Genomic DNA, 18584 nt, shown 5'->3' with positions numbered 1-18584 from the left:
CGGAGCTAGATGACCCGCTCCCTAACTTCTTGAACTGCTTCTTTCGAGCTTGTAACTGTTCTTTCGTCCCACTACTGCTACTGCCCATCTCAACTCTGTGGGGCAGTTGCTGTGAACTCGATACTGGAAGAACATACGATGCTCTCTTTTGTCCTATCAGAACTGTTTCTGCTCTTTTGGCTCTGTTCAAGGTATCAGCAAAATTAATCGATCGTTTCACATTTACCAATGTACGTATCTCCGAATTCAATCCCTGAATGAACTGACCAGATATAGCTTCATCATTTCTAGCAACATGAGGGACAAAACGTAGCAAGGTAAAGAACTGGCCCAAATACTCATCAATACTCAAGTGACCCTGTCTCAAATTTGAAAACTCTGTACTTTTGTCTTGTTGTATGATACGGGGAAAAATCTTTGATAGAATTCAACCTTAAAAATTTTCCACGTAATTAGTGAACTACGTTGTTCCAAAGCTTCTTTGGTTATTAGCCACCAACTCCTTGCAATCTCTTGTAGTTGGTTCCCAATCAGTGTAACTCTACAATCATCTGTGAAACCAAGAAATTCAAATAGCATTTCTATGTCTTCAAGCCAATTCTCACAATCTACTGGCGTCTCAGTACCCTTTAAAATCGGCGGTTGAAACGACTGAAACCTCTTCATCTGTGTTTCCATCGGAGTTTCTGATATACCTATCTTTTCAGTCGAAGTGCTGCCCCTTTCCGGAATTCTTCGAGGCGGTATATCTGCTTATCAAAACATTAATACTCAAATACTACAAATCTGTTCCAATCTTTCTCTGATCATCTTACTGCTGATCAAGAATCAGATCTGATTCATACTCAATAATACATAATACCAATTCAAATCAGATAATCGGGTAAACATGTATTTCAAAGCAGTAACACCTAGTATCATGCTAGCATACACAATGTAAGTCAACATTATAATAAATCTCATGCTAGTAATCACATGCGAGGAAAGAAAACTCAATCTACCCCGCTCATTCTCTTCTATCTCAGTCTAAAGGATCTATCGCTCTGATACCACCTATTGTGGGGACCCGGACGCTAACCATCTTCTTAATCATCTTTGGGATTTAATTATCAATTAAAATAAACAGGGTCTAAAAATTTTTCGTTTTAAAATGCAAGTGCGGAAGGTAATGGAACTTAACGAATATACATATCGGTATGAAAATACAACTCTTGTAAACAACATACGTCTAGTTCAACTAGACTAAAGTTCAACTATTACAACCAGGTAATAAAATTTATCTACATCAAAGTCCGGAATCACCACTCTAATCTCGATCTCTCATCATCTTGTTGACCCTGATCCTGCCCCACCTGTTGTCATGCACACATACAGACAAGACAACAGCAGGAAACTCTGGTGAGAATAAATTCCAGTATAAAACATGTATACATGCAATCATATAACTGATATAGAAGCATGAATTAAATCTTATCACATGTAACACAGTCGAACAACATGTATCACTACCAAACTGTAAATAAAACATGAATCGTACTCTACGAAACATAAATCAAGACAGATCTGTAAATCAAATTCTTGACTCGACCTCGAAGACTCGACTCATCTCTCCTTCTAATCTAGGGATCCCGGTGAATAAGAACGTAACAAGTCTCCCACCTACTACTACCAGTCGCGGTGGCGGTACGTTCTTATTTCTGGACTTTGGTCTAATCTATATCGAATAGAATGCTATCTGTATCTGAAGTATAACGATATACCAAACGTCTAGTGCCTTGGCGTATCTACCAAGACTAAGCCTATTCTGACAATGTGCAATGGGTCAGTGACAAGTCTGTCATAATCTCACCCCTCTGTCAGTGACTCTCACTTAATAGCTATCTGCTCTCTACTTCTAATTCAATCGAATAAGCACAATCATTTAAAGAAAGCATAAAGGTACAACAGAAACAATACCATGCAAGTATGTGGTTTAGGGAAACTCGAGTTAAATCTAACTCAAGTCGATCTCCCAATTAACATCGATTTATACCTTTGTCTTCTCGGTATGATGAAGATGAAGTATCGCATTCCAATCTGTCCATACCCAAATCTGGAAATGACAATCGCATAGATACACTATCAGTATATAACTCAGTTCAGAACTTGTTCTGATCAATACTCAAATCAATACATAATCTGATCAATGTCACGACATAACAGTACAATCCCATCAATACTGAATCTGATCAATATAATTCAACTGATGTTTCGACGGCATAATAAAACAGTCTTGATAACCCCGTCAATCTCAACATCCAGATATAATAACACAGCTCATAATCCTCATCATAAACATCTATTGATTCTGAAATAACAATGTTGAGTATCATTCTATCAATCTTCAACTCAATTCAATACATGTACGTAGTAATATTCCATCTCGGTACATTTTTGTAGCATAACGGCGCATTATCGGTATACCGGCAACTCAAATGTCATCTGTAATATCAACAAGTCATAATTCTTAATCACCATCACCCATAAGACTGAAAATCTGTATACTCTCATATACATATATGCTGGAATTTCACACTAATCGCATATTCTATCCGTTTTTCAATCTGATACCAAATATATGTGCTCCTTCATTTCGACAACATATAATATCAAGCATATATAGATTCCTCCAACATCTTAATATCAAACATGCTGAAAGTAATAAAGTATATACCCTTTCGAAGCTCTTGTCAAGACGAACGCGAATCTAAGCTCGGATTTAAGTTCGGATGGCTAGATGTTGCACAACCTCAATTATAGAGAGGGAGAACTTTGAAGCTTTCATGGAGTTCCTTCTGGGTCCGTGTTTCTGAATGAAAGGGATGAAGGAGACAACACCTCATATTGCATGGCTAAGGGCAAGTGTCATTATTTTTCACTCACCACGTAAGACCGCGGGTGCGGTGGCTTCTTCCGCGCGGGTGCGCTTAGCCTTCGGCAGCACTTTTAATTTTTCCAAGTCGACGACCGCGGGTGCGGTCACTTCTGCACCGCGGGTGCGGTCTAGGTTCGTACAAAAATTCCTACCCTACTACCCACACACCGCGGGGGCGGTACCAACATGAGCGCGGGTGCGGTCTCCTTTTATTTCTAAACTCCAATTTTGCAACGTCGCTTCTCCACGTCTGTTCTCCAAACTTTATTCATAATACATGATAACAATTCACAAGTGTCTCACAAGAATCTTGGGCCTTACACCTTGGAATATCTTTCGAAACCTTATCATATTCAGGGAACCGAGAGGATTACAAACCCCTAGCATGCTCTCGTTCACGGAAGTTTCGTTATGGATCCAATGTTATAACCTGCCGTTAGTTTGCATGCACAAAGACTTCCTGGATAAACTTGGTAGGCATCTCGGGTATATCGAGGAAATTGATACCAGAGATAACGGGCTTGCCATGGGTCGCTACGCTCACTTGAAGGTACGTATTGATATCTCTAAACCTCTTAAGCAACACATTCGACTTTCCATGAACAGGGAAGACGAGGAAGTAATTGTCATATTGGCCTATGAGCGGTTGCATGATTTATGCTATCGTTGTGGCTGTATCGGACATACATTCCGTGACTGTGACATGGAGCCTGTGGGGGATGGTAAACTTCGTTATGGTTCTTGGCTTCAGGCTGCTCCCCGTGGATTGGGCAATATTAAGCCAAGGCAGGCCTCCCCGCTGTAGTCATCAGGGAGATACAGGAATTTATCTAATACCAACTGTACCAAAGATGATGAGGAGTTGGACGGCAGTGATTCAGTGGATCATGTCTTACTTTGCGACAAAGTGGATAGTAATAACATCTTGGCAGTGGGGGATCAACCAAGAGGAGGCAGCAAATCGGCTTCTGGGGGTGAGAAGATGGTTCTTGAAGGGAACATTATAGGCTCACTCGATCAACATGCTCCTCATCCTCAACCTGAAACGAGTCTATTCCAGAATGAAAAACAGGCACATATACATGAGGCTGGCCAGGAGGACCAATGCAATTCCATGGGTAATGAAAAGCTTTTGATAGTGCCTGACCAGAAAAAATGGAAACATCGCGCTAGAGAAAAGGCTTCTACTTCTGGTGGCCACCGTCTACCTAGTAGCTTGGGCGAGGATTTTGCAGTTGAGCTCGGGAATTCGATCATGGCTCCTGATAGGCAGTCGAAGAAGAGGGTTTTTGAGGAGTCAGCAGAAAACTTTGCCATTACATCACCGGCGGTGGTTGCTAAGCAACCCCGCCGAGAGCTATGAGTTGTATAGTTTGGAATGCTCGAGGGCTTGGGAACCAGCGGGCATTCCGAGAACTTAAGCGACTTTTCGCTGAAAAGAACCCGTCCCTCCTATTCCTCTCTGAAACAAAATTGAGGGACTATCAGTGTCGATGGTGGAAGAATGTCCTTGGATTTTCGGGAATGTTTGTCGTAAATTGCCTTGGCAGAAGTGGAGGCCTGATGCTCATGTGGAAAGAACCGCTTGATGTAAGAATTCAGTCGTATAAAATGGGTCACATTGACTGCACAGTGAGACACTTTGAGAAACTTTGGAGATTTACTGGTTTTTATGGCAACCTGGACTCAAACAAAAGACATCTGTCGTGGGATCTTTTACTTCGACTTCATGGGATGCCAGAATATAAGAGTTTACCATGGCTCGTGGGAGGCGATTTTAATGAAGTTTGTTTTGATACGAAGAAGATGGGAGGGAATCTGCGGTCTTTCCATCAGACTCTGGATTTTCGGGATATCCTTGATACATGTTCCCTTCAAGACCTGCATGGAAGTGGGGATTTTTTTACATGGGTTAACCGACGCCATGAAGGAGAGCTTATCTTTGAGGGCCTTGATCGTTATGTTGGAACCTTTGAATGGAGAATTCTATAACCCTACAGCGCGAGCTCAATCTCTAGAATACTATCATTCCGATCACAGACCAATCCTCTTGGAACTTGGAGGAGCAGCTACACAGATTTATCCTCGTAATGCTACGTTTCGCTTTGAAACACATTGGGCCACTGAGAAGGATTGCTCGGATGTAATTTCCAGGGGCTGGTGCTCGCTGGATGCTTCCCTAAGTCTACATTCTCGCATTTCACAATTCAAAATAGCCCTGTTGGATTGGGCTGGTGACCGATTCCGTTGCCTTCCACAACAATCAAACAAAAAAGGGACACACTTAATAGCTTGAAAACTCATGAAAAGTGGCAAGACTCTGCGTTTGATATTCAGAGGCTATAGAAAGAGGTCGAGATCCTTGCATCCAAGGAGGAAATATACTGGAAACAACGTAGCAGAGCGAGCTGGCTCGCATACGGGGATAGAAACTCAAAGTACTTCCATATATGTGCATCAAGCAGAAGGGCTAAGAACTTGATTACTGGGCTGGTATCTTCTCATGGTGACTGGTGTACAGATAAATGTAGTATGGCGGAGATTGTCTTAGATTATTTCTCCAACTTATTCACGTCGACTAACCCCTCGGACCAGGTCACGTCCCAAGTCTTCGATCACATTGTGCCTAAGGTCTCTAAAGAAATGAACTTAATCATATGTGCGCCATTCTCACCTGAGGAAGTCAAGAAGGCTTTGTTTGACATGCACCCGGACCGGATGGTATGTCGGCTTTCTTTTTCCAAAAATACTGACAGGAAATTGGTAGGGAAGTGACCCTAGCGATTTTGGAAGCTCTAAACGTAGGGAGGCAGTTTGCAGAATGGAAGAAGACCATTGTCACTCTTATCCCAAAAATTAAAAATCCTTTGACCATGAAAGACTTCCGTCCAATTAGCCTGTGCAATGTATGTTACAAGGTTGCTGCCCGAGCCCTGACAAATAGATTCGGCCTATTCTGAAAAATACAGTTGACGAGTTCCAAAGTGCCTTCATTCCGAGACGTTTGATCACTGATAATATTATTCTAGGGTTTGAGGCTCTGCATTGGATCCGCAGTAGGAAAAAGGGGAAGAAAGGATATGCGGCCTTGAAACTGGATATGAGTAAGGCATATGATCGCATCGAGTGGAGCTTCTTGGAACAGATTATGATGAAACTAGGCTTTGCTCGAGCATGGGTGGAAAAAGTGATGTGGTGTGTTCGCTCGGTTAAATAATCCTTTGCACTTAATGGCGAGATCATTGGCAGTTTGAGTCCGGGGCGAGGGTTGCGTCAGGGTGACCCGCTCTCTCCATTCTAATTTGTTCTCTATGCCCAAGGCCTGTCGTCTATCCTAAAATCATGGGAAACTCGAAAACTGATAACAGGTGTGCGCATTGCTGCATCTTGTCCTCCCATATCTCACCTATTTTTTGCAGATGACAGCCTAATATTCTTCAAGGCAACAATGGAGGAGTGCGACGGTATTCGCTAGTGTCTCTTGCTATATGAAAAGGCTTCAGGCCAGCTCATCAACTTCGAGAAATCCTCATTATCCTTCAGTCCTAATACTGATGAGGCAATAACTCAGCGGATAAAACAAAGGCTTTCCATCTCCAGGGGCATGAGATATATTTGGGCCTCCCGAAGTTTTCCCTAAGAAACAATAAGATTCAGTTCAGATACCTAATTGAACGGGTGGTAACCAGATTGCAAGGATGGGGTCATAAGACTTTCTCAGCCGGTGGGAAAGAAACTTTAATCAAGTCCGTGCTCCAGTCGATTCCCACATATGCTATGTCTTGCTTTCACATCCCGAAGGCCATCACTAACGCAATAGACAAGGAATGTGCAAACTTCTGGTGGGGTCTGCAGGTTGGGAAGAGGAATATGCACCGGAAAACTTGGCAAGCATTATGTGTCCCTAAGTGTATGGGTGGCTTGGGATTTAGGCAGCTGGAATCCTTTAATAAAGCTTTGCTAGCAAAACAACTATGGAGAATAATCATTGAACTAGAATCTGTAGTGGCGCGTGTTCTCAAGGCAAGATATTTTAAACACCAGGACATTGTGCATGCTTCCCTTGGATCAAACCCTTCGTATATCTGGCAATCGCTTTTATGGAGTAGACATCTATTTAAGGAGGGGCTCCGCTGGCGGGTTTGTACCGGTGAAAAAATCTCAACATTCCAAGATCTTTGGATCCCGGGTATCCAGTCCCTGAGTCGGCCTCCGGGATACCAATTTGACCTTGAAACTGTTAACACTCTGATATTGAATGGATCTTGGAATGAGACCCTGTTGCATAAGGTTCTTCTTTCCTATATCGTCCAGGATGTTATGGCGCTTCCGCTAGCTACAGGGGCGTCTGAGGACTCTAGATACTGGTTTCACGACGTAAAAGGGAAGTATTCGGTGAAAGATGGGTATAAACTCGACATTGGATTCTATAAACCTCCCACTCATAGCTCGATTCTTCAATCTAAAAAGTGGTGGAAATTTCTCTTGGTCAATGTCAGTGCCGTCTAAAGTCCGTATTTTTTGGTGGCGAGCTCTCTCAAATATAATTTCGACACAAGCTAATCTGATGGCGCATCATGTTCCTGTCTCGGCTTCCTGTCAATTTTGCCACCGTCATATGGACTCAACTTGCCATGCTATTTTTTGGTGTCCGGTGTCAAAACGAAGTTGGAAGGATTCGGTGTTCATGACGACTCTGCAGTTACTCCATTATTCTGACCTTATCGAAATATTCTTGCGTACGAAGGACGTGCTTCTTAAAACTGATTTCGAGACCTTTGTGATGAGGACATGGGCTGTCTGGCATGCTAGAACTCATCTTCTTCATGATAGGGGCCTCAAGTCTGATCGGTTGGATGTTGAATGGAGTGAATCCTTGCTTCGAGATTACCAATCGGCTCAAGAATCCCTGAACTCTGGCCATAAGCGAAGTCTGGCAACTCCTTTGGTACGTTGGACGAGACCACAGGTGGACCAAAGACGATTGGAAGTGGATGCAGCGGTTAATGAGGCTACTGATAATTACTCAATCGGTGGGACAGTGCGAGACCATGAGGGACACATCCTGATAGCCTTTGGGAGGAAAATTTCTAAGCCATTATCGGTGGTCCATGGGGAATTGGTGGCCACTCGAGAAGGATTACGGGTGATCCAAGAACAATATTTTAATATTCATGAGATCACAAATGATTCTCTTCTGGCGGTGCAAGCAGTCACCAACCCAGCTGAGGATTTCAGTTACACAGGTGCTATTGCTTTGGACATTAATGGATTATTGCTCGGACAACATAAAATCACTCTGCGTCATGTTCGTCGTTCGAAAAATGTTGTTGCACATAAACTTGCTCCGTTTGCTCTTTCTTCTCAATCCCCTTTTGTTTGGGGCCATGAGAAATTTTTTTTTTTGGTTGGTTAACTTTGTAATGAACGATCTTACTATCTCGTAATAAAGTTACAAGCTTTACCGTAAAAAAAAAAAAGTTTAAAAAATACACTGATTTCTTGTGCCACGGCTGTTTTCATGAAAAAGCATTTATAAAATAATGAAATGTTAACGTCAATTTTAATTAATAACTAAATAAATAAACAAAAGTACAAGGAAGAATAGTCGACTCTTCCAAGAGCCGGCTTGGTAGAATGGACAAAAGAATCACCATTTGAGAGGCAACCCCATGCTCCCACAGTCACTCTGCATACACGAAACGAAAACATAACCAATAATTTTGATGCCATTTTCTCCAGGCCCGAACATGTACTCCAGCAACCATTCCAAGTTCTTGATCTTAACTTTTCTACTTACCTTACTAGTACTATGTTCTTCATCGTCTGCAGTACGAGAACCAAGAGCCATAGAATCGTTATTGAACCGTTTGGATTCCAAAAAACCATCCCCGTCAGTTCAAGAACTGGCAGCAAAGGGTGTTCTTCGGAGACTGCTGCCCACCCATTTATCCAGCTTTGATTTCAAGATTATCACCAAGGTAATTGATAATAATATTAATAATTGTCACTGTAAGGTTCCCTTGCCATTTTCTTGAAGTTGATTTATATGGTTTGGAATTGATTTGTACTAGGACGTCTGTGGTGGAAAAAGCTGCTTTCAAATTAGCAATTGCAAGAATTCAAGCGGAGAGTCACCTGAAATAAAGTAGGTACAATCTGATAAATTTGCCATCTTGTCTGGTCGGTTTTAATGACCCGTTGAGATATTTTTCCATATTTTTGATTCCTTTAGCTAGTGAGGCCAAATGATACATGCGCTGATTGGTAAAGTTACATAGAGGAAATTTGTGTGGTTGTCATTGACAACCTCTAGATGCTTTGTTAGAACATGCAAATGTAATTGCGAAACAAGCTACATTTCAATGTTTTTGAGGGATTTCTGATCTGAATTTGACATGACTTTTTCTATTGTACTTGCTCTTCAATGTTATAGTAGAAAACTTTACACTTCCCCTACTTGCTATCCACCCTTGTAAATTGTTAATTTTCTGTGAAGAACTAATTTTATTGTTCTTTTCTTCCCTAATCTTCTTATCTTGCTCTTGGCCTAATCTTAATTTCATGTACTGATGGTTTAAACTGCCTATATGATTGGTGGTGCACAGGTTCCTTCATTTCCATTTCCTAGTTAAACTTTAATAGCTAAAATTTTCTTCTAGAAATTGTTGTCTGAAGGGGGTAAAGCAAGTTAAGATGAACCTTGCAATAACGGAATTAAGAAATTTATGGTGTTCTCAATTGTCGTATTGACATTTTGAGAAATTCAGTGGGACATAATGCATATTTTGTGTTATGCGTTCTTGTCAGCATATTGGTAAATCCAGGAACACATGATAAAGCTGGCAGCTGTAGTAATCCTTTGAACCGTTATGGCTTGGACGTCATGAGAATTTGAAAACGTGATAGGATGGAAACTTTGTTGTATTCTTATTTTGCTTGGGAAGTGTTTGTTGAGATTTCTATGAGTTGAGGTTGGTGAGTTATGCCTTGAATAAATATGTGGCGCATAATTTGGATTGGACTATAAAATTTTCCAGACTCAGTTTTGGATTGCGTAGCAAATGACTACCGCCCTTTAAAACTGTTAGTTTTTTTTAACATTAAAGAAGTTAGCTTTTGAAGAGAGAGAGGAAATGTTTTTTTCATACTATATTCAAGTCGGAATGCTAATCACGTATCTTGTCTAATTTCATTGTCCTCGACTCCTAGGATAAAGGGAACTACAGCAGTTGATATCATATCAGGCCTTCATTGGTATTTAAAGCATTGGTGTGGAGCTCATGTTTCCTGGGATAAGACTGGTGGCGCGCAGCTTGGTTTAGTTCCCAAGCCAGGATCCCTTCCTCCTGTGAAAGATGATGGACTGAAGATCCAGCGTCCTGTCCCGTGGAATTATTACCAAAATGTTGTGACGTCTAGCTGTAAGAATATTTCTTTAACTTATTATTTTTACTGCTTATTTCTCTGACCTATTTAACGTATGTAGATTCAATGAGTACTAACATAATTGAATTTCATTAAATTTTGTTCTTTTCTTGCTTATGATAAAGAAGAAACAAGTAATTAAGTTTACTTCGTTATTTCTGTACGGGGACTGGCTAATCTTTTCCCGCGCATAATTATATCTTCCAGGCAGTACTGCTTGCTTTGGATCTTCTACAGTATTTCTTATGTAATTGCTGATTATAATTTTTAAACCACATGTATTCATTCCTTCAACATGGTTCTCATTTCCCCTTCTCTGAAATTTTCTTTCTGAGAAATTTCATCATAAGAGGACAAGTCGTTTTTCGAAGCCGTCTTAAAGTTTGAGTGGCTGAGATGTGTTGTGCGAGTTGGAAGTGTGGTTCACAGGGAATATCTGTGGCAATAGAATATTCTTCTTTTTCTTGAAAGAGAGCAAACAGAAGTGGAATGTTGTTAATTCTAGCTATGGTATATGTGTAGTTGTGGGTACAACTTTTATAATATCTAATGTAATGTTTTTTGACGAGTAGGTCTCTTGTGAGACGGTCTCACGAATTTTTATCTGTGAGACGGATCAAATGTACCGATATATTCACAATAAAAAGTAATACTCTTAGCATAAAAAAATAATACTTTTTCATGGATGACCCAAATAAGAAATCCGTCTCACAAAATACGACGCGTGAGACCGTCTCATACAAGTTTTTGCCTTCTTTGACATAGGTTTTGGTGTAACAGAATCATGATATTATTTATTTTTATAAGATATCTAATACATCTTCTAGTGTTTAGTTACCTAATTTTTATAATATAAATATATTATTTTAAATTTATTTTTTGTCTGCTTTATTTTTCATTTAAAAAATGTTTATAAACAAAAATATTGGTTCTTAATTTGATAAATATTATTATTTTAAAAATAGCAGTTTTTAAATATCCATGTTTCTTTCATAAGATATGTGTTATTAATTTAAAAAATAGTTTTTTTAAATTAAATAATAAGGTAAAGAAGATATGAAGTAAAATATTAAAAAAGTAAGAATGAAACATGACTTGATTTCAACATAATGTGAATATACCATAAATTAAGATCGAAATAACAGTGACAATAAGTTTAATGAATAATTTTTTTAGTATTTATCTTTTGTATTTTTCTATATATATTGAATTGAAAATCTATCAAAACTTAAAATTTAAAATAACTTATTTTAGGAATTGAGATCATTAATCAATCTTCCAAAATAAGTACATCGATTGAAGATAGCATTGCCAATTTAAAATTCAAAAATTAAAGATGGAGTACACATAACAAAACGTGGAGTGTAAATAGCACTCCCGTGTTAGGATCGATTAGCTTAGCAGATATAATGACTCATTTTCTTTATATTGAGCCATTCTATTCAACACTATCCAAGTTGTGCATGTATGTTATATATGTGCCAACTTGAGAAGAGTTAGTGCGTACAACTTTCATAATACCCGGTGTTATTATATTTTCTTTTTTCGATTCAATTTCATGTGTTGGAACCAGGACATTAGTTATTTAATTTATTCTGATAAATTGTATAGTTGTTTTCCATAGAATAGGTTGTCTCTACTTTGTAAAAATACCCACTTTAAACATATGAAAATCATTAAGCCAATTTATCTATTTCTTGGAATATAAAATAGAGTCCTGTTGTTTTTTTTGGTTGGAGAGATCATTGCTCTTCTCACTTATTTACTTAATGTATCTTGATATATCACATATTCATGCAAACTTGTGAAGTTCAGGACCTTCAGGTACAATGCTCCCTATGAATTGTAGTAACAATATATCAAATTTGAACTTGTTACACTTTTACATTTTTGAGATTTGAGATATTGAACTTTTGATGTCAGAAATGGATCTTTGTTTTATATTTTGAGTTGGACTTGTTACACTTTAGGATTAGAGACTTTTTGGTTCATAAATACATCTCTTTTTCATGCATTTCCTTTTCTGCTTCTGCCAATAGCTTAGAGAAATTTTGATTTTCCTTTTGCAGATTCATACGTTTGGTGGGACTGGGAAAGATGGGAAAAAGAGATCGATTGGATGGCACTACAAGGGGTTAACATACCTTTGGCATTTACCGGGCAGGAAACCATCTGGGAAAGTGTTTTTGCAGTATGTTTTTCATAACTTTTAATAATGTCTTTTCTCACCGATTTTTCAATAATTGGTTGAGATAGATACTCCAGGGATTTGCTTCAGTAGGAATTAACGATCTTTCAATTGTTGAAAATTTTAGTTTATAGAATGTCCCTTTTCAGCAGCGGTGTCACTTATGTATTGGCTCCACAGGTTGACAGCCTCGTTTAATTTTTTATTTCTGTTCTCGAAATCATCATGTTAAAAACCTGGGAGTAGTAACTGCTTCCATTCACTTTTTGTCTAGACTCTATAAACAAAACTAATAGATGGTGTCACAAAGTGTCTGAACTGGATTTTCTCACATTCGGCCTATTTTATGTATATTCATGACATCAGTAAAAGTTGATGAGTGATACCAATAAGCCAAGTGCATTTTAATGGATATGAGAAACCTTTTACTTGATCAAGCATGTCATATCTCTCGAGTATACTCACTTCCTTAGACAATACCTTCATTCTGTTTAAAGAATGTTGTCCCTACATCTAATTTTCGTTCTTTGAATGCAGGAGTTCAATGTTACTAAATCAGACTTGAACAATTTCTTTGGTGGACCCTCCTTTCTTGCTTGGGCACGCATGGGTAACTTACACGGGTGTGTTTAAATCATTTGATTCTTTTTGTGCCCTTCAATTTTAAAACTTCAGATTCTTTGGATATGCTTTGTGTTGTTATAGATACACTATTAGATGATTTTCATAGGAAAGAAGGTTGAAAGTTTCTTTGTTTCTAGTATCACACATTGCTTGTGATATTCTTGAGTGGAGATAAAAGTTGGAGTACATTTTGCAGGAACTTTTCAGCTTTTAACTAACCCTTTAATACAAAATAAGCATATGCGTACATTTCATCAACGATTTCAGGGTATCAGTTTTTATGGTTTAGTATGTGATTGAGTACTACACAATAAATAACGTGCTATAGAACCAAATGGAATTCTATTACAAAAATGATAAGCCGTTGCTTTTTGATTGACATGCAAAAGAATTTGGTAAAATAGTTGCAATTCATATTCATATTTCCACCTCTCTTTACAAGCTAGCACATTAGTTTAGTGGTTGCAATTTTTTTGCAATATCTTCGTGTGGAGTGTTTCACAGTTGATTAATTATATCTTAGTCATGTTTTTTCCACAATTTTTTATGCACTTTTCTTTTTTAAGGCATTTTTGCTAGATGCAATTTTGGACTTGTTAACTGGTATTAAGTGGTAAAAATCTTTGTATGTGAATTGTCGGGGAATGCTGAAAGATAGGTTTGACATTGCATTTCACTGTTTCTTGAAATGATTTACCTGTTTTTTCTACTTTATTTATTTCTTGTCACTTCAGGTGGGGTGGGCCTTTGACTCAAAATTGGTTACAAATGCAGTTGATACTGCAAAAAAAGATATTGTCTAGGATGTTAAAGCTCGGCATGATCCCAGGTATGCTTTAGCTTTTTGGATACATGCATGATCTAGACATGGATCCATTTTGGCTCCTCTGGAACGCCACCACGGACCTGTGGCCAAACTGTGCCAGGTTCGTGAGGCCTACAACTAGTCTGCATATGTTCCTGTTCTCTCGAAGACACTTATTCAACACTTGTAACCTTGAAACATACTTTGTTAACTTATTTCCTGATTTGACATTTTTCACATATTCTTAACTCGATGTAATTATAAATTAAACATCATTTTTACCTTCTAAGCATTCTCAATCACAGTCATATTTTTGTTCGGATGTTGTTACACATTATGCCAACAAAACCCTTAAAAGTTGACAAGTTATATCTAAACCTCCATCACTGCATTCAATTATTAGCTGATGAACTCTTGCTTCTTTTGAAAGTGCTTCCATCATTTTCTGGGAATGTTCCTGCTGCATTAAAAGAAATCTTCCCCAAAGCAAACATAAGCAGACTTGGGGACTGGTATGCCACTATTTATTTCATGTCCCCCTTCACCTCGTTGATCAAAATTAACAGTTCACATTTTGCACTTTTTTGTGCCATTCCTTTAGTGACTAACACGTTTCTCACTGTTTTCTTTCTGTTCTGGCTGAACTATATATTTTCTATTTTGCTCATTAAATTATTTCTTATTGTTAAAAAGGGATTCAACGAGGAGAAAATGCTAATTAAGGCATTGGACGTCAAACTAATGTTTATCAAATGAACAGTGTGTTCTTCATTTTTTCCTGAGTGTAGAAAGTTATGCAAACTTTAGCCCTTTGAAAGCTTCAATCAGCAAATTAAAAATATTTATCTTCTTGGTTGATAAGCTTTAATGTGATTTCATCACATTCACACCATTGGACGTCAAACTAATGTTTATCAAATGAACACAGAGTTCCTCATTTTTTACTGAGTGTAGAAAGTTATGCAAACTTTAGCCCTTTGAAAGCTTCAATCAGCAAAGTAAAAATATTTATCTTCTTGGTTGATAAGCTTTAATGCGATTTCATCACATTCACACCATTGGACATCAAACTAATGTTTATCAAATGAACAGAGAGTTCCTCATTTTTTACCGAGTGTAGAAAGTTATGCAAAATTTAGCCCTTTGAAAGCTTCAATCAGCAAAGTAAAAATATTTATCTTCTTGGTTGATAAGCTTTAACGTGATTTCATCACACCTCTTTGATATCGAAGGATGATTAGTCTGTCAAAAGAAATGGAAGAGAACCCTCAGGATTCTTCCAGTTGCATGTAAAATAATTTTGCTACAAAAATAATTGAAAATGGAAAAAATCTAACCGTGAATTTTTCCGAGTCCTTTGAGTGTCTACTCACCTCGGCACTGAAGATGATCGAAGGAAGATGCATCTATTTTAAATTAAATGACCACAAGGGGTGAACCCATGTCTCATCTCGTGCATAAAGTCAAATAGTAACAAAGTGGTGCAGTGACTTCGAAGATAAAGGTTTTTCAATAATTTTATGTCGAAAGTTGTATATAATACAAACACTAGGAAAAGTGATATGTAGATCTTTTTAATTTTTATTTTTTAGGAAACAATATTATATTAAATAATAAAAACTAATAGTTACAAAAATCGGACAAGAAATACGCAATAATACAAACACAAGGCAAAGTGTATGCAGATCTTTTTTTAAAAAAACAGGGAACGATATTATATTAAATAATAAAAACTAATTGTTACAAAAATCGGACAAGAAATAGGAAAGGTAAAAAAGGAAAAACAATAGCACTGATCATATTAACAACGAATATAACTCAAATCCCTCACTAAATATGAGATCGATAAATTCTTAAACTTTTAAGTGTTTCCCAATCCAATCAGGTGTCCGAATCTTAATCTTGTCCCTCCCAACACTCTTAAACTGACTCTTCAAGATTGTCAAAAATCCTTCTATTCCGCCCCAGTCAAATTGACCAAAAAATACAAGGAACTACCACTGTCAAAAAAATTATATACCTTCTGCCAAGATCACGTCCAAGATCGGCCACAAAAAATTCGTGCAAAGATCTTGGAACTACCCAAAACCAAACCCATCTCTTCCAAAGGTCTGAACCAAAGACAACTCGAGAAAGGATAATGAATAAGAATGTGGTCCTGAGTGTCCACCTCTATTCGACAAAGCACACACCAGTTCGGACAAGGAATAGAAATAAGCCACCTCTTTTGCATCATATAACAATTTGGCATTTTATCTAGAGTCTACGAGAATACTTGTACCTTTGGTAGGATCGTTGCGTTCCAAATAACATGAAAAGAGGAAAGAAAGGAAAATCGCTGATCTGAAAGAAAGAATCATAGAAAGATTTAACTGAAAAACCTTGAAGGATCCCCGTTCCAAACCCGGATACATACACCTTCCTCAACCAACCTATTTAACTAAAAAAACCCTGAAGGATCCCCGTTCCAAACCTGGATACATACACCTTAGTCAACCAACCTGACCCTCTCTAAAGACTCTAGCAAGGAACTCAACTTATTCACTTTCAGTTGGGGAATGATGTAGTGGTTCAAACCAGTTTATGTTTATGGAGTCATGGATTAAACTAGAGTAACATTTTGAACTAATAAAGACATGATTTTTCATAGTCTAAGCTAAGATTTACTAAGATTTCAAGCAGGCTTCGAGACATAACATAACTCATGTCTTTAGCTACACATAATTCATTTTTCCTAACTTCTGTGTTTATAGTTACGAAATAGCACATATCTTTCCTTTTATGATTAAATCGAAAACTTAATGTTCTTGTATCTTCTTAAGGGAATCTCATGGTTGTATTGGTGAATTATCTATTATGTCGGATAGTTTATCTGGTTATATATGATATAGATTGAAGAATATTTCCAAATTCGTTTATGTCATTATTATATAGTTATATATGATGTAGACTCAAAAATATTTCCAGTCTCGTTTATGACATTATTAACAACATGATGTATTTCTCAGATGATTTTCTTGTTATATGGAAGGAACTATTTCGTAGTTTATTCTTCCAAGATATTTTCATCTATACATAGGAATGGATAAGATTTATAGCCATTTGACTTTGTCTTATGGATGTAAGTTTCAAGGCTAATCAACATAATTCTAAGTTAATTTTCTGCTTACATTTATCTGTCCTCTTGTCAGTACAATTTTGGAGTTACGCATGAAAAATAAACAATAGATCCATGCTTCTCCACTCTCCATGTCTCTGATTTTGAAGCATATAAATTCAATTTTCTTGATGATTTTTTAATCTCTAGTTAAAACCTATGTAGCACGGATACCTTAAAATTTTTTTTTTGAAGTATCGGATATGAATACGACACGGATACGGATACGACACGCGGATACGCGTGTCGGATACCTCAAAATCCGTATCGTTAACTTTGTTTAGGGTTGACCAGCCGGATACATTTTGGACACGGCGAGGACACGCCATGGATACGGCATGGATACGTTTTTCGGATACTTTTGGGCAAAATTTCAAATATTTAAAAGTTTTAGGGGTTAATTAAAAAAAATTAAAATTTCTAGGGACTAAAGAAAAATAATTTAAAATAAATTTGGATGGGCTTTTAAATCCATAAATACATTTGTCCGCCTCTTTCATTCCATTTCTATAATTTTTACTTTTCAATACTAAATTTATATAAATATAAATATATATAATATTTATATATATTTTAATGATTGTCGTATCCTAGCCGTATCGTGTCTAATATTTTCAAAATTTGACGTGTCGTCATATCCGTATCGTATTCGATACGATACTCGTACCCGTATCCATGCAACATAGGTTAAAACCCTTCAATTCGGATCTACATGTTTAAGTTGAGGGGATCAAATGTGATAACAGAATTTTTTTCTGACATTTAAAATCCAGTGATTTGGTTTCGGTAAAAGTTGTTTTCTTCTCACAGGAATACTGTTAATGGCAATCCACGATGGTGCTGTACTTACCTTCTAGATCCTTCTGATCCTTTATTTGTTAAAATTGGAGAAGCATTCATCAAACAGCAGATCAAAGGTGAGTTATGCACTTATGCATGTATCATTTATATTTTTAGGCCGCAACGCCATTTGGCTTCATTTAGCTTGATTATCTTATCTTAAATATGAAAGATAACTATGAGTTTTTTTTCATTTTTGTTTTTTTTTGCAGAATATGGTGATGTTACAGATATCTACAGCTGGTATTTTTTATTCTCTGTTACAGACATGTTTTTCTACTAGTATCATCATAGCTTATGAGAAAAGGGAGAACAATGCCAAAAATCTTTTGCAAATATGTAATGGTGGATGCAAAAGTAGGACCATACATCTCCCATTGGTTCTGCACGTCAAAGTTAAACCGTAAATAATAGATAAACTAAGTCCTCTGGCAGAACCCACTGAAAAGTTGACTCACAGTGCGCCATTATCTGTGGAAAGGAGAGTGGTTTCTCTCTCTTTATTACATAGTTTCATTTTGTTATGATTCATCCCATAATCGCTGGTGCAGTCTGTGTAGTCCTTTACTTTTTCTCAGAGTAATATTTTCTAATTATTTTGTATTAAATAAATGGGAGAATGGTTTCT

General features: G+C 37.4%; 4 protein-coding genes across 4 annotated transcripts in view; all 4 read left to right on the top strand.

Moving 5' to 3' along the window:
• The first annotated feature begins 4273 nt into the window (after positions 1 to 4273).
• On the top strand, positions 4274 to 4906 carry LOC142507719 (uncharacterized). Its single transcript, XM_075619510.1, has one exon. It carries the CDS (start codon positions 4274 to 4276, stop codon positions 4904 to 4906), a length of 633 nt encoding a protein of 210 aa, XP_075475625.1.
• A 1785-nt stretch (positions 4907 to 6691) lies between these two features.
• LOC142507703 (putative mitochondrial protein AtMg00310) lies at positions 6692 to 7423 on the top strand. Its single transcript, XM_075619509.1, has one exon. It carries the CDS (start codon positions 6692 to 6694, stop codon positions 7421 to 7423), a length of 732 nt encoding a protein of 243 aa, XP_075475624.1.
• A 178-nt stretch (positions 7424 to 7601) lies between these two features.
• Positions 7602 to 8330, top strand: LOC142507687 (uncharacterized). Its single transcript, XM_075619508.1, has one exon. The coding sequence runs from the start codon at positions 7602 to 7604 to the stop codon at positions 8328 to 8330; it is 729 nt and encodes a 242-aa protein (XP_075475623.1).
• Positions 8331 to 8522: 192 nt separating this feature from the next.
• Positions 8523 to 18584, top strand: part of LOC142543597 (alpha-N-acetylglucosaminidase) — a 37072-nt gene continuing 27010 nt past the window's right edge. The window contains exons 1-9 of the mRNA XM_075650956.1: positions 8523 to 8895; positions 8989 to 9062; positions 10127 to 10338; positions 12412 to 12533; positions 13068 to 13153; positions 13889 to 13983; positions 14390 to 14471; positions 17927 to 18033; positions 18169 to 18199. Coding sequence (XP_075507071.1) covers positions 8641 to 8895; positions 8989 to 9062; positions 10127 to 10338; positions 12412 to 12533; positions 13068 to 13153; positions 13889 to 13983; positions 14390 to 14471; positions 17927 to 18033; positions 18169 to 18199 — 1064 coding nt within the window. The 5' untranslated portion in view covers positions 8523 to 8640. The remainder of the gene's footprint in view (positions 8896 to 8988; positions 9063 to 10126; positions 10339 to 12411; positions 12534 to 13067; positions 13154 to 13888; positions 13984 to 14389; positions 14472 to 17926; positions 18034 to 18168; positions 18200 to 18584) is intronic.

The sequence above is a fragment of the Primulina tabacum genome, chromosome 1 (genome assembly GCF_025594145.1).
Source record: "Primulina tabacum isolate GXHZ01 chromosome 1, ASM2559414v2, whole genome shotgun sequence".
Lineage (NCBI taxonomy): Eukaryota > Viridiplantae > Streptophyta > Magnoliopsida > Lamiales > Gesneriaceae > Primulina > Primulina tabacum.
This window is presented reverse-complemented; position numbering and strand designations above follow the sequence as displayed.

Bases quoted from the DNA above. Each gene is read 5' to 3' on its own strand.
- LOC142507703 (XM_075619509.1), top strand. From the start codon at position 6,692: ATGTCTTGCTTTCACATCCCGAAGGCCATCACTAACGCAATAGACAAG.
- LOC142507687 (XM_075619508.1), top strand. From the start codon at position 7,602: ATGACGACTCTGCAGTTACTCCATTATTCTGACCTTATCGAAATATTC.
- LOC142507719 (XM_075619510.1), top strand. From the start codon at position 4,274: ATGAGTTGTATAGTTTGGAATGCTCGAGGGCTTGGGAACCAGCGGGCA.